This window comes from Tubulanus polymorphus, chromosome 9, assembly GCF_964204645.1.
Source record: "Tubulanus polymorphus chromosome 9, tnTubPoly1.2, whole genome shotgun sequence".
NCBI lineage: Eukaryota > Metazoa > Nemertea > Palaeonemertea > Tubulaniformes > Tubulanidae > Tubulanus > Tubulanus polymorphus.
Genome location: NC_134033.1, coordinates 12,875,450 through 12,896,494, shown reverse-complemented (window position 1 = coordinate 12,896,494; position 21,045 = coordinate 12,875,450). Strand labels below are relative to the sequence as shown.

The 21,045-nt window shown below is 39.6% G+C and overlaps 3 protein-coding genes across 3 annotated transcripts in view; 2 read left to right on the top strand and 1 right to left on the bottom strand.

Moving 5' to 3' along the window:
• The window catches only part of LOC141910564 (uncharacterized), a 38,214-nt gene extending 34,239 nt beyond the window's left edge, over positions 1–3,975 (top strand). The window contains exons 3-5 of the mRNA XM_074801257.1: positions 990–1,283; positions 2,295–2,600; positions 3,062–3,975. Coding sequence (XP_074657358.1) covers positions 990–1,283; positions 2,295–2,600; positions 3,062–3,975 — 1,514 coding nt within the window. The remainder of the gene's footprint in view (positions 1–989; positions 1,284–2,294; positions 2,601–3,061) is intronic.
• Positions 3,976–10,307: 6,332 nt separating this feature from the next.
• LOC141911373 (uncharacterized) lies at positions 10,308–12,602 on the bottom strand. Its single transcript, XM_074802371.1, has 6 exons — positions 12,424–12,602; positions 12,114–12,168; positions 11,816–11,839; positions 11,247–11,399; positions 10,738–10,940; positions 10,308–10,553 (listed from the first exon to the last, which is right to left on the bottom strand). The coding sequence occupies exons 2-6, from the start codon at positions 12,157–12,159 to the stop codon at positions 10,353–10,355; spliced, it is 627 nt and encodes a 208-aa protein (XP_074658472.1). The 5' UTR covers positions 12,160–12,168; positions 12,424–12,602; the 3' UTR covers positions 10,308–10,352.
• A 1,737-nt stretch (positions 12,603–14,339) lies between these two features.
• On the top strand, positions 14,340–21,045 carry LOC141911276 (interstitial collagenase-like). The gene is made up of 7 exons (XM_074802275.1): positions 14,340–14,418; positions 17,857–17,881; positions 18,009–18,122; positions 18,820–18,968; positions 19,286–19,424; positions 19,507–19,691; positions 20,338–21,045. Exons 1-7 carry the CDS (start codon positions 14,341–14,343, stop codon positions 20,482–20,484), a joined length of 837 nt encoding a protein of 278 aa, XP_074658376.1. The 5' UTR covers position 14,340; the 3' UTR covers positions 20,485–21,045.

Below are 21,045 nucleotides of genomic sequence, written 5' to 3'. Positions count from 1 at the left end.
GGGAGGGAGGGAGGGAGGGAGGGAGGGAGGGAGGGAGGGAGGGAGGGAGGGAGGGAGAGAGAGAGAGAGAGAGAGAGAGAGAGAGAGAGAGAGAGAGAGAGAGAGAGAGATTATGACGTAGATATGCATGCGCGTATCATACAACGCCTGAATATCATCATCACTGTCATTGTATTGGTTACTAAACTAACATTTGATTAAGTAAAGCAAACGACATTTGAAATTTCGCAGGCAGGTTCTATGAGTACCTTTCCACGAGATAGAAACGTAGTTCGTTAGTTGCTGAAGTGTGTTTACCAGAGTTCGCTTTATTCCCAGTAGCATCGCGTAATGGCAATTTATTGGATACTACTTTTACTATTCAATGAAAACAAACCAGACTTTCACAGTCACATTGTATATTTCATACACCGCAGGAAGGTTGTATCCAAATAAAAAACGCTTCTGTTTTTCCTGAAATTGATAGGTCGTCTGGTTTTTTTCATCGACCAGTTTTTGTACCCTAACCATTAGGAATGTACCCTAACATTCGGGGAACGTACTTGGGAATTAGGGAACTTTTAAGAAGTGGCTAGACGATTTTTCCCAAATAAATTTGAAAAAAGTGACATGTTGACCGGGACCGAGTAAGCCTGAGGCCAATGATATTGATTTAACCCCCTGGGCCCGGTTTTTTAGACTGGCATTACCTTAAACCCGGGGGCATACATAATTCATTATCAATTGAGTTAACCCCCGGGTTAAAGGTAATACCAATCTATAACACCAGTTTACTGATGATCTAAACCTCAAAGTGAGGAGGTTCATGGTAACAGTGCCCTGTAAGTTATATCAAAATGAGAGGACCATGAAAATATTCCAGGGGCGCTATTTTACCGGCAACCTGTGGATCTGGCTCAAGGTTCGAATTCCATCGTAATGATCCAACTGTAAATACAATTAGTATAATATTTTCTTCGGAAGAGTTATAAAAATATTTTTCATTGCAGCCAAACTGGACGGTGTCAAGACCTACATGTCGTTACGGCGGGTGCCGCTGAAGTTGCAAGACCGCGTCATCAAGTGGTTCGACTACCTGTGGACGAGTCACAAGTCGACGGACGAAGAGAAAACTCTCAGCCTGTTGCCGGACAAACTAAAAGCTGAGATAGCCATACACGTACACTTAGACACACTGAAACGAGTAGAAATATTCCAGAATACGGATCCAGGATTCCTATGCGAGCTCGTATTGCGTTTACGTCCCGTCCTGTTCTCGCCTGGCGATTTCATATGCAGAAAAGGTAATGAATACCTCCGACGCGCGTGCGCGTGCTTGACGTGTCCATCAGAATTCCTTTATTTATTCATCAGATGCATCTTTTTTCTCTAGTTTTTTTTTCAATTGTCAAGGGAATTTTCGTTGTTCGCTTAGTTATTCAGAGATTCCTCGAAGGAATTCGCGGAAATGTTCGAAATATTTTTGACGGCAAATTGAATAGGAAAAATACTTCGGAGTCCTCGAGGAATCTGAAAAATGCTTGTGTTCGAATTCACGAGGAATTCGCTCCAAATCTTTAGCATTACCAAATTAGCGTAATGACGTATACACGCGTATATGCGCTGTTCACGTGAAGAAAAGCGGTGTAGCATTACCAAATTAGCGTAATGACGTATACACGCGTATATGCGCTGTTCACGTGAAGAAAAGCGGTGAATATCTTACAGTCGTTTTTTGGCTGACCTCCAGATGGCGCGACAAACACTGGGTCAGTTCATTTTTGATGAAATTCACACTTGATTTTTAGGCTTCCAAATCCGAAAAATTATCAAACGAGTCATCGGATAGAAATAAGATTCCCTTCCTTTCCCACTCGGTGTATTTTACAAATTTCACAGAAAATTGATTTACTAATGAGAAAAATTGAATGGAAATGAAGAAAAAATTGAAGCGCGGTAACCAGTACACTAGCGATCCTGGCGGATTATCACTGAATCATCTCTTCCCTCTGTAGCGTTGCCGGTGTCCCATAGTAGCGACTGTTCGTACCGGATACAAATTAGTTCAAATATTTTGGGGTGACAACTGTTATTCATGAATAAGAACGCTTTCATGACCGCGCGGCTTAGATACAATACCAGTTTTAGAATTTCAAGTAAGGACCTGTTGCCCGTTTCACAATCTGTGTGTTCTGTTTCTATAACGTGATGGAACCGTCTGCGAAATGGCCGCTAACAACAATAACTGGGTGTCCTCGTTGGTGAAAAATAAACGTTAGTTTGTTCTTTCAACGCCTGCTTTTCATTATTTTCAGGGGAGGTTGGCAAAGAAATGTACATCGTCAATAGAGGTCGCCTGCAGGTGGTAGCCGAAAACGGCAGAACAATATTGGCTACGCTGAAGCCAGGCAGCTATTTCGGAGAAATAAGTATTCTCAACATGGGCACGGCCGGAAATCGCCGAACGGCATCCGTTCGGTCGGTCGGTTATTCCGATCTGTTTTGTTTATCGAAAAAGGACATGTGGGACGTATTGAAGGAGTATCCGGCGGCCCGAGTAAAACTTGAATCCATCGCCGTCAAACGTTTAGAAAAATATAAAAAAGCTCCCCTGGAAAAAGGTGAGTATGATTATTTCCGTTTCTTTATCAGTCGAATGAAACACTCCATGAAAACGATATAGATTCATGAAAAAAAGTCTCACGATAGAATTTTTTGACGCCGTAAAAACCCTAAGAATTATATACATTGACACCTAGTATGCGTTATATTGGGGATTCGATGTACACTACGTCATCAATATTGGCGTTTTCAAAAGTGGATTTTGGCGTGTTGTAATTAAATACATTCCATAACTCATAACATTTTTGATAAATTTTTGAAATTATTTTTGAGAGGATGTGTTCATTTTAACACATTTCTATCTATATAAAAGTTTTATTGTGCGACTTTTTAATCCGCGTAAAGCATTTGTATATTCTCTGCGCTTAGGACGCATAATAATATCCTCTCATGCAGGGATTCGAACCTGCTGGTGTTGAATTACCCGCCGGATTAAAATCGTATTTGTCATGTTTTTCAGCTGCTTTAAGTCGGAGTAAAAGTACACCGGGATTAGTTGAATCCGCCGGGAAAATCCCGATAGAAAACATGGCACTCGCGTACGCTCGGGGCTTAACGGCCTCGACGGGTGGATTAGCCGTGCACTCGCACAGCGCCAGCGCTGGTAATTTATCCGGGTCGCATCCATCCACCACTAGTGACAATAACGAGATACATCACCACGTCGCTGAAGACTCGGAATTACCGCCAAAATCCGGTCAACACGACCACATCACTCAGTCCGTCACCACGTCCTCGGTGACGTCAAACGGCACCGAAACCTCGTTTCCGAAATCGCCTCATGTAACCTTGACCCCGCCAGCATCGCCAATGCAATTGACAACGTTTCAAAGACCGCTCGCGTCGCACCAGGTACCGAATATCGGAATACAAGGCCCGTCTGGGTCGATTGTGGCGCCGCCAAACATACTTACGGATAATATCCCATTGCAGACATTCGGAGCCGGCCTGATATCGCCAAAATTGTCACCTGCCGCATCGCACCATTCACAACACACTCTTCCCATTAGAAACTTATCGCCGAGTTATTCGCCGCTGAGCGTTTCGAACTTATACTCGCCGGGCCACGCGCACGTCAGTCTCAGTCCGAACCAACCGTTAAACACGCTGAGCATACCGTACAGTTCACACTTGACTTCCAGCAGCCAATCGTTATCGAGGGATCCGTCGAGCGAGATTCTACTGCAGGAGATACAGCGTCTGCGCGAACGTCTGGTGCACCTGGAGACGGAGAACGCCACGATGAGCATTAAACTGAATCAACAGCAATGGGAGGTCGAGCAACGACTGTCCGAAATCGAAATGCACATTTGCGGAAGCGATAGCATCGGAAGTGTCGGTAGTAATGGCGACAATAAAGAATCGGTCATTTGACTGAAATCGTGCAATGGGTCATTTCGATAAAATGCTCGTTGTAAGAAGCGAATATTATAAACATATGATATAAAAATACATATAATCAGGTCTCTCCATCAACAGCAGAGCGTGTAGAAAATACGGAAATTCGTGATATCTATTTTGGATCGAAAGTTTAAGACCGGGGCCGAAGATTGTGTCAGGGCCCGGTTAATAGACTATGGAACCGGCCCTAAAGATTAGCACATTGCATACTCTATCTTCATTTCTTGGTTGTGGGATTTTATGGCATCGTTACAACACGGACTTGAAGACTCAAATTTCTAAAATAGGGATTGAACCTGTAATTTATTTGATTGGTAGATTTCGTTTTATTTGTTTTGATTTGGTGTCCCTCACAAACCCACCACACCTGCCGGGAGCGAAACAAGACTCAAGTATTAGCAATAAGCAGCTACTACTGACCACTGAATGAATCGATGAAGAAGCTGCCGCTTCCTATTTTCGCTCCAAAATAGATGTCACGGTTAAACTTGCGCACGGCGACCGTTTCGCAAAACTGTATGAATGAATGTCCATAGTGCGGGTGCGTGGCTGTATAGGCTTATGTGCATTCCTCGACAAGTTCTAAATAGCAGCTTATTATAAACAAGTATGTATAAAAATCTCACCGTTTCGACCGAAAATGAACGGAAAACCAAACCAAACGAACTTCGTCTCATTATATTCGTGTTTCAAGCGCCATTTCCGGTATCGCTACGATCTACGTGTGTATATGACCTTGACCTTGTAGTATATACGTACATTTCGAATACATTTAAGAATCTACGTTTTTTTTCCCGATTTCTCAAACAACAATCACAATTCGTGTACATAATGATTATAACAGTAACGAAAAATAGATATTAATAATAATGATAATAATAATGATGATGATGATTAAAATGATGATTATAATTTTGTATAGAAAATCGATATCCGACTTCTGCGTCGAGGCTATCAGTTAAGATAACGCTTTGGTAACTATTCTTTTTGCATTTGAAATTTCTCAAGCCCGAGTAGTAAAAATCCACGTACGTAGCCTACCGGGTCTCTCCTGTTTACGATAGAGATATGTATTCTTGTCCGAGGTTAGTGGCCAAGTGTCAAATTCACAAATATCTTTCGACGCACTTTCATATCGTAGTTTGTACCGACACCGTTTAGAGAAATGCGTCTTCTTCGATCGCGCATCGTCGATTTTTCTCGCAAGAATAAAAGAGTAACGTTTTCCTTCGTCTATCAGCTGTGTAAAATACGATTTCTATTTTCTCTACGAACGCGCATGCGCGCGGTGTAAATAGGATATAAACTTTACTATAGGAATTGTAAACTATGTATGAAAACTAGAGAATAAGCATTCGTTACAGGCTGTTATTAACGATTTTCATCATTGTTTCAGTAACCTCTCCGAGAACGTCGTTAGATGCTCGTGAGCATTTTGCGCACATTTCATCTTTCATCAAAAACGCTTGTATTATAGTAGATATAGCCTATAGCTTAGTCGTCGAAAATAAAACACTCTAATCCGTGTCAACTGTACATTAATGAAAAAGCCCCCGATAAGATTCTTATCAAATGAAATTCTTTGAAACGAAACCGCAACATTTCGGCTGTTGACTAACAGCCATCATCAGGTGGAATGACCACCGGAAACAGAAGTAACAATGTTCTGAGGATTCTTAAAACTTTGCTTCTTCTGTTTTTGGTGGTCATTCTACCTGATGATGGCTGTTAGTCAACAGCCAAAACGTTGTGGTTTCATTTCAATGAATTCAGATGAATATCTTATCATATGGGACTCTTTCGTTTAGCTTTTAGCTTCTTAGTTCGGCGCGGAACATAGGAACAGTGTGTGTGTGAGAGAGAGAGATGGCGGTACGCGTCAATAATTGGTTCATTTCGAAAAAACTGCTCGATCATTTCGACCAATCAGCTTACGTCTTTCATATATGTTTTGGTCAAAGGTCAAATATTTTATTGTGTTATATGTATCTTAAAGCCGACTTGTGATTGGTTACGCGTATTACTATATCAATTGGGAAATGGAGACAGGACTAGGGCTCATTGTGTATATAGTGTTTAAACCCGGTTGCCATTTTTTTCCAAAACTAATTTGTTGTTATTTAAATCATGATATGATTATAAGCCATTTTCTCGTTAAAAATATTCCTTTTAAAGGGATTCGAATCTACCCGGCATCAGTCGCTGCTGCGAGCGGGTTCGAATCCCGGCAAATCATTTTTTTAAAGTTTCTGGCATATTCTGTTGAACATGTTTGACTCACATTCCTTTTACTTTTTAAAGATGGCTTTTCTGCGTATAATTTTTCAATGATCTTCGAAGCAATTTATCGTTACATTTTGGCAATAATTCTATCATTCCGTTTTACGCGCGTTGTTGATTTTTTTTTTCTAAATGAATATATAGGTAGATGCAGAATGAATTGCTGAATACATTCCACTGGGACCGGGTTCATTGACTAACATATCGACGGAGTTTCCTTTAACGAATAGATAAGAACTAACGCGGTGAAAAATATATCCCCGATGTTTTGTAGTCCATGAAACCGGACCCGTATGTGCAAGATTCGTTGATTTTTATAGTTGATATTGATATTCTAATCTGTATATGATTATTTTTGTGATATCTCTTTTTCGACTGCCTTATGATAGAGGGCTGTACGTATGCACATTAACTGCCACGATTTAGTTTTCAATACATGAATAGAAATGCTAAATGTCAGTAACCCAATACTGAATCGCTGTTGATTTATTTGGTAATTTTAGCGATAAAATTCTGTATATTCTTAGAGTACAAACAAAGTCCGTAGCTTCCTCTCATACATCTTCATTTTAGGGCAGATTTGATACAATCGACTTCGAATTCGCACAAACACACGTTAAAGCAGGAAGCCATGAAACAAGCATTCAATTACTAAGTCATTTATAGTGTCAATCGGCTTTTTTTCTTAATATGATACGTTTGTAGGTTCTTTCCGAAAGGGTTTTAGGGGTTTTACGCAATATAGGGTACCCTTTAAGTGGGTATCAAGACTCTACGACTACTCGCACCAGGGAAGGATTTAGGGGCCCATCCCACCTTTTTAGCCAGGATAACATTTTCACAAATAATTGCAACCGCAAACCCCATTTTAGTGGTTCACGTTAAAACAGTACTCGCTGTTCATGTCCCACGTTCCCACATAGGCATAGGACCTCTGCCCACCCCACTTCTATGCCTGGATCCACCCCTGCGCATTGCGATTAGCTTCGAAACCTCGAGAGAGAGGATGGGTCCACACGGCAGGGATTCTTACCCTGACAGTCTAACGATATCGTCAGATAACCCTATCTTGATTTGTCGGGTAGTATTAGGTATTCCAGCTGAACGACCAATCAGCGTGTAGAAGAAATTTGGTATTCTGGCTAACCGACCAATCAGCGCGTCGAAATGTAGAAGTGTTCTTCGTGTTTCGTTTCGAAATAGTTTCTTGATAATTCGTTGTCCGTTAGGGGTCACTACGAGCTTCACCATAAAGCAAGCAGTTATAGATTATACGTGTGGGCAGTTGATTTTCTGTGAAATTGTTTCGAGCTCCGGTGTGTATCATAGGAATAATTGTATGATTGTCCATTGTTAAATTTTCCATAAAAACTACTTCATATCAAGTTACAAATGTTTTCTTTTCTGTTACGAAATGATATCAAGTTACAAAAAAAAATATTCTGTTGACGTCAATGAACATTTCTTATCATACGTAATGATTCACAGAGGTCTTTTACAGAATGGTTTGCATATAATATGAAAGCAGTAGAAGTTTGTTCCTGATGTGGCTTGAAAAATGTGTTCTTTTCATCAAACTTCGATGCGTTAAGAAGTTAAATGCTGTTCTAGTGGACAGTGTGTTTTTTATCCTCGTTCCGTTTAGAAGATCCGTAGTTTTTAGGGCAATAGATTTCATCATCTTATCGACATATTCGTATGGAGTTATCAATAGTCGACGTTTCTCTTTGGAATTTCCAAGTCTTTATTAACAGTATAATATATTGAAAAAATATTTTACCGAAACGATGAAAGAAATATTGCATTTATGAAATGATAATGTGTATGTACATATGTAATTGTATTATAATATCTGATAATGATAATGGTAATAATGATAATCAAAATCATGATAATACGATATAAAAATTCGGTAAGTAAAAAGTCATTCATACGTAACAACGTGTGACTTTTTAATCCGCAGCATCACAGTTTTAGCTAATCAGAATACGGTTGCGAATAGCCGCGTAACCTTGAACTTAGCAGTAATTCATTTACTAAAAACGAAGAGGACATTCGACCGGAAGTATTATATCGTGATGCGTTGATTGGCTTGAATTTTGAGAAGTCGACGCCAACCGACCAATTAGAACAATGTACGCAGATAACTAGTTCTCACTTCCGGTTGGTATATGATATTTCGATTTCCCGTAGCTATTTCTACCGAAGAGTCGGATAAATGGTCGCCATCTTAGGTCATTGCAGACATTCTCGATCGGGTAGTTCGGGACCTGTGACTCTGACCTGTTCTACGCTTATGTCGACTTGTCGAACCAAAATGGTCAGGCGATAATTACAACCGGTTAATTGGCTTCTATAAAGAGGGCCTGCAAGTACCTTATTTATATCGCTTGCAAAAAATGGACGGTAGCCAGTAGGGACTGATCAGAGAATAACTACTAAAATGTAATGTAAACAATAAAAATCTAGTCATCGTAAATGTTATGATTGTTTATCATCATTGTTATTGTTATCATTATTATGATCATTAGAAATATTATTATTATCATTATAGTTATGATTATGATTATGATTATTATTATTATCATTATTAATCTAGTCTCTCTATCTCTCTTATATCTCGTTATCTTGTTCTTTTTGCTGTCATCATTATTTTTATACCTCCAGCAGGGGCGGCTGATATTTAATAAAATATTTTACTATGAAAATCACAACGGTTTTACCTTATCTTGTGTCGACCTAATACTAGGATATCGAGTTGGCGCGATACTCGAGGCAACGTATTTATTTTTTGAACTCGTCCTTCCTAATGGAAACGACTATATTTTACTGTATCTGAAAAATTCGAAAGATCCAGTCGTTTCTATGAAAGTTGAATACGTCGAGTAAGGAACAACGTTGTCTGTAATCTGACGCAGATTTCAAGAACTTTTCCTTAAGTTCGGGGGATTTTTGAAATCTTCCGTTGTCTTAACAGGCTATTAAGTTATGAATTGATAACTCCCGGTCTCGGTGGTTGACAGATTTTCGCTCGTCCGCTAATACTCCACTCTATACACGTGATTATAATTAGTTACAAGCTCTCCCGCTGCCCGCGCAACGATGGGGTGTCTCTAACTTAATAAGGTATGTAATCAAAGGTCCTCTATCTCTGACCCTAACGCTAGCCTGTGCCAGGAAGCTTAGAACGAATTAAGAGTTCGGGGATTGAACTGCAAGTCACCCCCATAGCTCAATTGGTAGAGCAATCGCCCGGCATGTGGCAGGTCTGTAGTTCGAGTCCCGGTCTCGGTAAATGAGTATTTCTCTCTGGATCCTCTATACCCTATCGGCGGCTATATGCTGCCATATTGTTTTGTTTTTGCGAGTAGCCCATTACATTCTTGCGCCATCTAGTGTTTACCGGAAGCCTGTTTAAGCTACCGGTGGATTCGAACCCGTATATTATTCTCAGTCGTGCGGCATGATCAAAACAGAATATACAAGACACGCGTGCATATTTGCATATTACGTTGCTTTTTTATTTGATGTAAGAAGATAGACAGAGATTTGGAGGAACGAACGCATGGCGGCACTTCTTTTACAAAACGATATTAAGATAGAGGGACATTTCATGAAATAAAGACGACTTTAAACCGATTAGAAATATCGTTGATAATAACTACAGTATGTTACAACGTTTATTAATTCGTTAATTGATTAATTGATATTAATTGATTGATTGCGAGTTGATTAAACTAATTTGTTAACCTCGTAAAAAATGTTCTCGTTCAATTTTGATATTTTGTCACTTTGCTCGCGATTTACCTAGCAGAATAGCAGTTCGCATCAGAAAACAAAACCGACTTATCACCGAACTATCTTCGATTTCCCGACACGCCTCGCTAGTTTAAAAAAAAATGCGAAGCCGACAGGTGTCGCTTTAAGGTGGGTGTATCCGTTCATTGTTAATTCAAATAAATACGAATTGATTAAAAGAATCGTCAAATAATCGAGTATAATGAACTCAGTGATTCTGTCGGTGTTCCTAAATACGCGTCTGCTTACTGTAAACGAGGTGATAGTGACAATTATGGTTTCTTGTGTTCCTTCTTGGTCTTTTTGTCCGGGGCCGGTAGAGGGAGCTGTAAGCCCTTCTTTTCTTCCTTCTTCACTTCCTTTGGTTTTTCGCCGGCTGCCTTCTTCGGTATCAATTTCGGCTCTTTCTTCAGCGCATCGAGTTTCTTCGATACGTTCAGCTCTTCCTTCATGTTGGTTACTTTCTTGACCTCCTGAGAAACGTTAAGAACGATTACGTTTATATATTGAATTTTGAGTAAATGAAGCGAGAAAAAATGAACGAAATTATGGAGAATGCCACCACCTCCATGGGTGGCGCCAGTAAGAGTCGGTCTTGTAGTCAATATTATATCATTCAAGGTGTCAATAAACTTTAAATTTAGTTTTCTTGTTTACCTTTTTATCTTTTCCTGCGGGGGAGGCTTTGCCCTCTAAATGTTCACGCTCGACTGGACAGTGGTATTGCAGTTGGTTGAACATCCAAACACAGTCGCAGTTCTTGTAAAGGTGATCGTTACGTTTGATTTTAAGATTAGTTGTTCCGACTGGGACGCATTCTTTAGATTCTTTACCACCCTTAATTTGGAGATTCTCACATTCTGAAAACGAAATAATATTCATCAATTTAGCTTTGCTTTGCTTTGTCCGACAAACTCTTGTTCTGATTTACAAACTTTACTAGCAAAACGTCAACGATAACGCATCACTAAAAGTAAAGTTTATGAATAAGTAGTAAATATTATCCCACCAGAGGGCGTGAAAACATTGGACCCTAGTCAAAGAGTCAGTTATTATACAACTATTATGAGCCAATTATGATTATTTCAAGATAATCACTTCAAGCTACTATAGTTGGTATACGTGAATGGCTGTTTCATAATCAGTTATTTGTTTTATATACTTACCGAGTTTGACTGGAATATTGAAAGCGCCACCTGGTGTCACGGCACAAGTCCAGACGATGCACCTGCTCTTCCACACGTGACCTGCTTTGAACGTTTTGTGTAACGTTTCGTCTTCGCATTCTCGTGTATACAAGAACACGCTCTTTTTCTCCACTGAAAATGATTACAGCAAATAATGTATCACTGGAAATTCGCCAATACGGACGACAGTAAAATTATTGTTATTGCCTGTGGGCATTTGCCTTGGGATTACTAGAGTATGTTCCATAATAGATGCGATGATCCAGCTTAAGTCAGGCTAACATCGACATAAATTTCCAATTTTTTCCAATGTTTTTTTTTTCAAGTTTATCTCCCCAAATTGTTTTATCTAGAATAATCGGTGGTTGGTCGAACAATATAGAGGTTAAATGGACGTGTGCCATTGTGACTACATTGTGGCAAGGTTTTTTTTTTAAAGAGAAGCTAAACACCTTTAACAGGCATCTGCATTTTGTCCTCTTTAAAGCGACCATCCACCATACGGAAGGACCGCAGATTTTGCAAGAAACCAGAAGAAAATGACGCACCTGCAACGAGTTGCTTGTTACCAGCTGAAAATGAGAATATGCACTAAAATTAGTAACTCAGCCATTGATGATAGAGGTTTGGCAGATAATTTGAAGAATACCTCGATTTCATGACCCAGTTTGGAAACTCTGTAATTCATTAACTGAACAACAAATCGTCATTCTAAATATTCTATCCTAATTGCAGATTATCTTTGAAAAATCATTAACTGTCCTCCCCATTCAACACGTAATAAACCATTGGTTTAAAAAGAAAGATCTCATGTCCTTAAGATATCATTTAAAAATATCAACTTACCAGTTACAGCTACGAAAGCTGCGACGAGTACTGATAGCTTCCACATTTTGTTCTTCTAAAAAAACGAAACTAAAATTTAAAGTCTAGTGTATACATTATGAAACGTGAAACAAGAATGTAAAATGATAGTCAATGTTAAACATTGAATGCTTTTTCATTACACAATAACGATGCCCGTATTTTAGAAATTATTTCATTCTTTAAAGAAATTACCCATGAATACCATTAAAACAATAGCGACCGATTCAAAATTATCCTTAGCTTCGCGAGAAATCAAAAATCTTTCGGTTTGTTGAAACAATCGGCTTACCTGAGTGCGAGTCTGTGACTAAAGATGATATGAGTCCGCTGGGCCGCGTGTATCTGTCTGTCCGCCCTCCTGAGCTGTCTTTCTCGGCAACTGACCAAACGATAGCTGTGTGCGACGACTTGACAACCTGTTATGACGACTTTTCGACGACCAATTATCCTCATCGGTATCTGTCTATCGGCTCGGGTCAAGCAATTAAAATTTAATTGGATGTATCGGTGACCAGGTGCAGCGAATAAAAACCATAACAAACCAACTGAACCATTAACGTAAAAGTTTTAACGAATATATTTTTTACGGTAACGATTAAATTGTGGATACGTAATAGGATAAACGTACCTTAATCACTGACGAAATAATGTACGCGTTGAAAGATAACATAAGATTCTGCACTCAGTGTAAAGAAAATATCCGAAATGTTTCTTCGGACTAACTATCTATTCAACGCTTCGACTATGTCTTAGTCATCCCCAGGAATACTGACTTAAACCTATAATGGTCATCCCTTGAGGAATACTGACTTTAACCTAGTGGTCATCCCCACCAGGAATGCTGACTTTAACCTAGTGGTCATCCCCACCAGGAATGCTGACTTAAACCTAGTGGTCATGCCCTTCAGGAATACTGACTTTAACCTAGTGGTCATCCCCACCAGGAATGCTGACTTTAACCTAGTGGTCATCCCCACCAGGAATACTGACTTTAACCTAGTGGTCATCCCCACCAGGAATACTGACTTTAACCTAGTGGTCATCCCCACCAGGAATGCTGACTTTAACCTAGTGGTCATGCCCTTCAGGAATACTGACTTTAACCTAGTGGTCATCCCCACCAGGAATGCTGACTTTAACCTAGTGGTCATCCCCACCAGGAATGCTGACTTTAACCTAGTGGTCATGCCCTTGAGGAATGCTGACTTTAACCTAGTGGTCATCTCCACCAGGAATGCTGACTTTAACCTAGTGGTCATCCCCACCAGGAATGCTGACTTTAACCTAGTGGTCATGCCCTTGAGGAATGCTGACTTTAACCTAGTGGTCATCCCCACCAGGAATGCTGACTTTAACCTAGTGGTCATACCCTTCAGGAATACTGACTTAAACCTATAATGGTCATCCCTTGAGGAATACTGACTTAAACCTATAATGGTCATCCCTTGAGGAATACTGACTTTAACCTAGTGGTCATCCCCACCAGGAATGCTGACTTTAACCTAGTGGTCATCCCCACCAGGAATGCTGACTTTAACCTAGTGGTCATACCTTCAGGAATACTGACTTTAACCTAATGGTCATCTCCACCAGGAATGCAGACTTTAACCTGAGAATCCTGGATATACGTCGAATAAACGAGGAAACATTTCAAACTCTTTTTTTATTATTAGCGTGGGATTTTGTTAGATTCTTCTCATTTCAAGGACAATTTTATCAAACCAAGATTCCCGATCGAAATTGCCGAAAGGAAGCTGGTCCACATTTTTACGTCATAAATCAAAAATCGCTGGATCTAATATTTCCACTCCTCTAAGTTTCTCAACTATGCAATGGATCCCGTTGGGCTTTACCCTTATTCTGTCCTCGCTCTCTATCTCGAGTTAAAAGTCTGCTATCACATCTAAAAGAAGATGGCCTTCGTGTCTTCAGATATTTCCGTTAAATTGAAACTAAAAATTTCACAGACGTCGGTACCTTCATATAGATGTTTGTATGATACAACCTGTCAGTTAGGGAAGAAACAATCTACTTTGTGTAGAGGCGGCGAAGATTATTTAGATATCACCGAAGTCAACGATCGCGTCTACTTCTCTTCTTAATGCTTTTAACTTGGCGCATTGCCGAGCGTGGAGTGAGCTACTGATATAGCGCTGCCGTTTTGGCTGCTCGCGGTGGCGGCGGTACTGCTGAAGGAAACGGAAATATGGACGGATTGCGGCGTACGGTGCTCCTTGCCGCCGTGGTGGTCATCGGCCTGGCGACAGCGTATGCCGGCAAACAGGTATCGATTCACTCACGTTTTATTTGCTTATACCTTTACTTGAATTCATATTTTGATATTGAGTCAGTCTACGTGAAATCGGAACCTATAGTTTAAGATTCGATTCATTTCAATGCAGTTCGGTTATAATTTTCGTAGAAAAAAAGAAAACATGTTAAAACCTACTGACCGCTGAGCGTTAGCGCCGAAGAAAGAAAAACATAAAAGGATAACATAATCTTATCGATATGGATACAATTTGATCCCATTTGTGAAACCTGTAGTTTCTCTTTCTCACGCTCTCTAAAGCTCCGGTCCTGGGACACAATATAACCCACGGGAGAAAACCTTACGAAAAGCTACGTGACTCTCGGTTCTCAAATTTGCGAATTTTATAAATATACCTTGAGGTAAACTGCACCCAAACTAGTTCTTAACGTCCTGGTCTTTTTTTTTAATTAGAGCGAGGGCTGTGTGTTGATGAGGTGCGCCATGCCCCCTTCGGATATCATGTTATGTAATCTATAATTCATTGCGAATATTTTCTAATTTTCGGCGAACAGTTCGTTGTTCGGAATCCGTTGTCGATATTTGTAAGAGTACCAGCCGATACTAATCACGAACATCTGGAATAGATATTGAATATATTAGATTTAATACCTCCTGCTCCGCGGGGTCGTCTGCGCTCATTAAAATATTGTACTAGACGATATCGAGCCTATGATGTCAATGTCAATAATAATCGTTAAAAATGTAACGATTCAACATTCGTATTTTTTTGTAGTCCAGAAATGAAAGTGAGATACAGTTTTGTGTTGAGATAGAATGGAACTTGTGGTCATTTGCTCAACGAAGTCTTAGAATTTAAGTACCTTTCTAGTCCTGGGCGATCGTCGTAGCATCTTAAGAGACCAATTCTTAAAGGACAAAATTTCGGAAACTTGGACCTCGCTGGTCTTCGTAAAAGGCACAATGGGATCCACCGTGGTCCATTTCTATAGTCCGAAGTCCGTAGTCCGACATGGGTTGTGTTTTGTGTAAATAATATTCGACCAAATACATTCCAGATAAAGTTGAAATTCTTACTTGGACTAACTTGAAGTGTAGTTAGTGAAAGTCTATAGAAAGGTATATAGATATGTTTGTATCTAGGGCTGGTTGCGCAGTCATGACTTATGTCCAGAAGTGGTTTTACTGGTTTTAAGATGTTAGATGGGCTATAAACTAAGAAGTTAGTCTTAGTCTTAGACTGGTCATATGTCTATGCCGCAGGTCCCCTGTATTGTAGAAGATAAATATATACGGCATTGTTATGCAAGTTCAATCTGGCCGTTCTATTTAATAAGATAAATGTCAAGGATGAGGCAATTTTCTTAGCTCTGTCGGAACCAATTTGTATCAATTTTCCGATAGAATCTGTTGTGCTTTTGATAGCGCATGTGGTGAGCTATGATTAATATATTATTCTAGTGCCGTCTACGTCGTTTCACAGGCACAAATGGTTTCAATCTCAACAAAACTGAAGTAACTTGTATTATGTAGTTATACGTAAGCGAAGAAAAGAAAATGCCTCGAAACTTTCAGTGATATATTTACAGCAGAGAATGCGTAGATTTCAGCGAGTATTTCAAGTACGTTTATCAATATCGACTAGAAAATGGAGGGAAAACTATCAAACAAATTCACCAACTTCACAAATAGTTAGAATAGACTATAAAAAGTATTACCGTTGAGCTATCGAGAAGACGAAGATAAACGTTTTCAGAATATCGCTCTTAAAAATCTCCTTTAATACAGACTGGGTTTTAGTTTGTTGAAGGTTTAGGAGTGAAGGTTTTTGCAGCATGTACAAACGTATGTATTATTACCCAAACCCGCATAGGGCTGAACATCATGAAATATATATAGTCGCTTTCAGTAAAAACAGGAAGTTCATCGCGCGAAGAAAACTAATTATGGAATCCAAACCCTCAAACCGGCAATAGCATGAAATAGCACGAATATATCGTAGAGATAAACGACATTTGATCTGAGCATCCAGTATATGCTCGATGCTCGCATTCATCTCGAAATGTAAATAAATGAAGGGAAAAACGAAACAAGACAAGCAAATTATGGCATCAACTCGTAGCCTCCGCCTCGTGGCACACGTCCTAATTTCGGTAAATCTCTGTTAATCACGTATCAAATAGCATTTTTGAATGTTGGTAAACACGAGTTCATTGACGAGATATTCGTTGTGTAATTATCTAAGTGTTCATATGTATAAAATATTTTAGCGGAGTTTTGTATGTTCGGTAAACCGTTTGTCTCATTCTATCGATATTCTGTGTTAGAAAATTAGTTCAATTAATTGAAATGTTTTGCTTTTTCTGGCTGGTGTGAAATTCCAAACGTAACACATCCGAAAAAAATGTAAGTAAATAGTTCGTAAATGGCACTATCTTTTGTCTGCGCGCAAAAAAAAACAATCGAGTTTTCAATGTCAGGTTCACTGCAGGCATGAAGAAACATGATCTTCATATTATATAGTGTATTTACACAAATAACTCGATAAAAATTGGTAACGCTTGACTAGCATTCTTGCGAGCTGGCGGTCTGCCTTACATCAGAATACACGTATAGTACATACGACTTTGTTGGGTTTTTACCGATTATCTTTGGAATTTTTGTCTATTACTTACAGTTTTTCTTTAGCACTGAAAATCTGAAACTATCGTTTTTTAGATAAAACCTTTCGTGCTTAAGCAAATATCATATTGATGAAGACATAAACTGAAGGCGAATTTTCGAGCGTTAGTTAACTCGGAATGCGGCGCATATGTTGTAGTTTAATCACGTAGATCTCTTTTTACCGATGCCGCCCCCCTCGTAGCTGAGGGCCGTTTGTTAGCACACAATGTTTGCGAACCCCTTCCCTCGTGTGGACCATGGGGGCCGTTTCCATCATGTCAAATCCGTGATGTCCGGATCATCCGTTGCACGCATCTATTATTGGTCACGTGAATTTTGTAGGCCTCCGAAACGTCCATTCCATCGAGATCGTCAGATCGCGGGGAACACGTGATACAACGCTATGTTGAAGAATCCGGTTGGAAGTTTCCCGGACGTAAATAGAGTCGGTCCCAATCACAAATTTCAAAAGTTGTCTCAAATCTCAACAGTGCTCTTAAGTCGGTGTATTAGCTATAGAACTAAGACAGTCTTAGACTGGTCTTAAGTTTAAGTCATGACTGGCCCAAACTTCTTCTGTAATGAGAAAAAACAAACCATGAATCGCAATCTCTTATATATTTCTCGCTTGTCAATCACTGAAGTATTAGTAATTGTTTTCGTGACGGCCTAAATTAATGATAACGATAATAAAGCGATGATTGCGCTATGTTCGTAGTAAATATTATCCTAACAGGTACGTTATCTATTGAATCAGTACTCAGCCCTGTTATTGTTCTCTTACAGGTAGATGAATCGCATACATTAACGGGTAAGTTTACACATATCTCTCCGTGGTCGCCAGGTTCATTCTTCCGCAACTATTTTCGTACTATCGCGTACGAAATATCGCTCCCCGGAGATTCTTTTGCGCGTCATTTTTCAAAATCTCGTTGCAGACGATGTGGAGTCACGTGTCAAACGAGATCACGACGACGCGCCGGATATATGCAAAGACGCAACAATCGACGCCATAACAACGACGGAAAATGGACCAGTCTACATATTTAAAGGTTCGCTCATTGGTCAAAATCAATCATAAGTAAATGAATTTTTTCCCACTTAGTACATCCTGTTCTACATTTAGGCGACCATGTTGGATCGTGCACGATTTTCATCAAGTTACACGAGACTTGGGATTCAAAGTCTCGGTTTCCAAGCACACCATTCTGCAAGTCTCGCGAGACTTAGGAAATGTCAAATATGGCCGCATTGATACAAAATAGGCATAAGCCGCAATAATATGTTGAGAAGGCCTCAGGATGTAAGGATCCAAAAACTGCTACCTAGAATGAATATGTAGGCTCCCATTGTAATTGCTATTGTTCTAAAGATAGGATAGGTGACGAAGAACAGTGGTATGTATGAAATCAGTAGGTCGTTGATAGTGAAATAGAGGATTCCTTGCCACTATTTTGCAAGTATGAGATCCAAATATGGTGGGGATCCCTGCATAATACGGTTCTACTGGCATACCTGTACTGGGATACCACTCCTTTCTAAAGGTTTGATTATGTCTAAGGTTTGGTTGGGTAAGTGGGGCGAAAACCACTTCAACACATGTAGCTATAAGGTGCTGGCCATAATCAGGATGATCTTGGAATGATCTCATGAACTCTTTGAATTTCTCTTGTACTATCGGATACATATATGATTTTGGGAAAGCGGTCTGGACTCAAATTTTTTCAGTTAAATGTTTTGATTTTACAGACCGCTGGTATTGGAGAGTCGACCAGTATCGCCGAGGAGTGCACCGGGGATTCCCGCGGAAAATAGAGATCGACTGGTCCGGAGAACTACCAAACAAACTAGACGCAGCACTGTATGCAAAATACACCCGTAATACGTATTTCTTCAAGGTGACCAAAATATCAGCAAATAATCCATTGAATTTGCCATAGATTTTCTAAAATTCAGTGGCCCGTCGCTGAAAACCGACAGGTTAACCATCAAAACCAAGTTCTACCGTGGGTAGACCTTCATATCAAGTTTTTCAACTAATTCAAATCGCTATAACCATTTCAAATAACAAAATGGTAATGTTGACATTATTTGAGCTCTGATTAACATTAAACATCGTTAATTCCCTCATTAAAGCAATCTCACCCTTTCTCGAAAGTCCTTACAGCGTATAGAATAGTCGATGTCATTGACATTCTTTTCGTTATTCACGCAGGGTAGCGACGTTTACAAGTACTACAATCAGGTTCTAGTAATCGGTTATCCGCAAAAGATTTCCATCGAGTTTCCCGGAGTTCCCTCCAACATCGACGGCGCCTACGTAGGCATCGATAACTGCTTTTACTTCATAAAAGGTAAAAACATCGTTAGAAAACTTACAACAACAAAAAAAGCAACGCCACAAAATATATTCTTAATCATATCTTCTATATCTAGGGGATAGTTACTACAAGTATTGTTACCGCCAAGCCGAAAGCGCCAAGCAGCTGGTGTCGAAATATAAAGGACAGCCAGTCCAGATCGATGCTGCATTCAATTTCTGGGAGTTGAGGCCGGAAAACACAGTCTTGTATTTCTTTAAAGGCGCGCAATATTATAAAATAAACGAAACTACCAACGCAGTGAGTACAAACTTGTTTGGTATATTTTAGACCTTCAAGTTGATGCCCCCATACTGTATCTATTTTCCCTTTTATTCTCGATCTTGAATAAAGAATGAGATTGCCAGAGGCGGATCCAGACCGTATTAGCCGTATTGCCCAATACGGTCTAGAATTTTTAAGTGCCCTTCGAAATTTCACCGGCAATATTTTTAAAGGCATTATTTCAGCAACCGCTAATTCCGTGTCCGGGTCGTTTATTCTGAATTGCTCTGAATTAGTCTCTAGAAGCCCTCTAAAAGCCTTTAAATGGTACCATATTTTCAAAATTTTCTGGGGAGGGCCCCCATACCCCTTTCGAAGGACGTCGCACCTTCAGCACTCGCATTGACCTGGGTACTGGGTGTGCCCTAAGATCAGAAAGGTGCCCTTAAATTTCCTTCCAATACTGTCTACCCATCCCCCTGGATCCGCCCCTGATTGCCCCTTTAGATATTGTGATTTGTCACTGGAAAAGCTGTTCTCAAGCAGGAACTCACTTGCGGAAATGTTAAAATGGCTGATATTTAATTCTCGCGGAAACGCGTCCCCGTGAGATATAGATTTGGTGTAAAATAATGCCTAACAACTATTTGCTTATAACTGTTCTACTGAATATTGTTTCTAGGTAGCTGATGGGTACCCACGGTCTACGTCAACGTTTTGGTTTCGATGCGACCCGAACACAGGTCGACCAGGTAGCAGCGCATCCAAAAACCCAAAAAAAAATTTATCAGAGATTAAATCAAAGTTAGTAAACTTTCTGAAAATCTAGAAATTCGTACTTTTTTCGGGAATATTGAATCGATATTTAAAGAGATATATCAGACTCTGGGGCTTGCAAATAGTTTAAGCTTTAACCCGCATTGCTGTTCCAAATAGACAGCAACTAGCTAAGACAAGTTAGTAGAAACATGGACTCTAAACGAAGAGTCCATGGTAGAAAGTAGCAGTTTTTGAATTGGTAAAATTAGGAAATTATTTGAAAAATTATTCCCATCTCTTCATAATGGCTTAGTATTTCATATCCTCAATGTAAGTAGATTAGTTCTTTTTACGCAAAAGCATTTGTATTATGGTTATTACTATTATTACGATTAATATCAATATTATTACCTTATTCATATTACTGTTGAGATTCTATATTACATATACATTATACATTATATACAGTGTTATGAAGTTCTTAAGCATTAAATAAAAACTGGATCCAGTTCCATATTATTCTCGGATAAGTTTGGCTCTAAAATCGAAATAGTCCATTTCCGATGATACAATCCTAGAGTCAGATCTTAATCGAGAAGTTTGGAACCGTTTCCCGCTGTTTTGCCGTGAA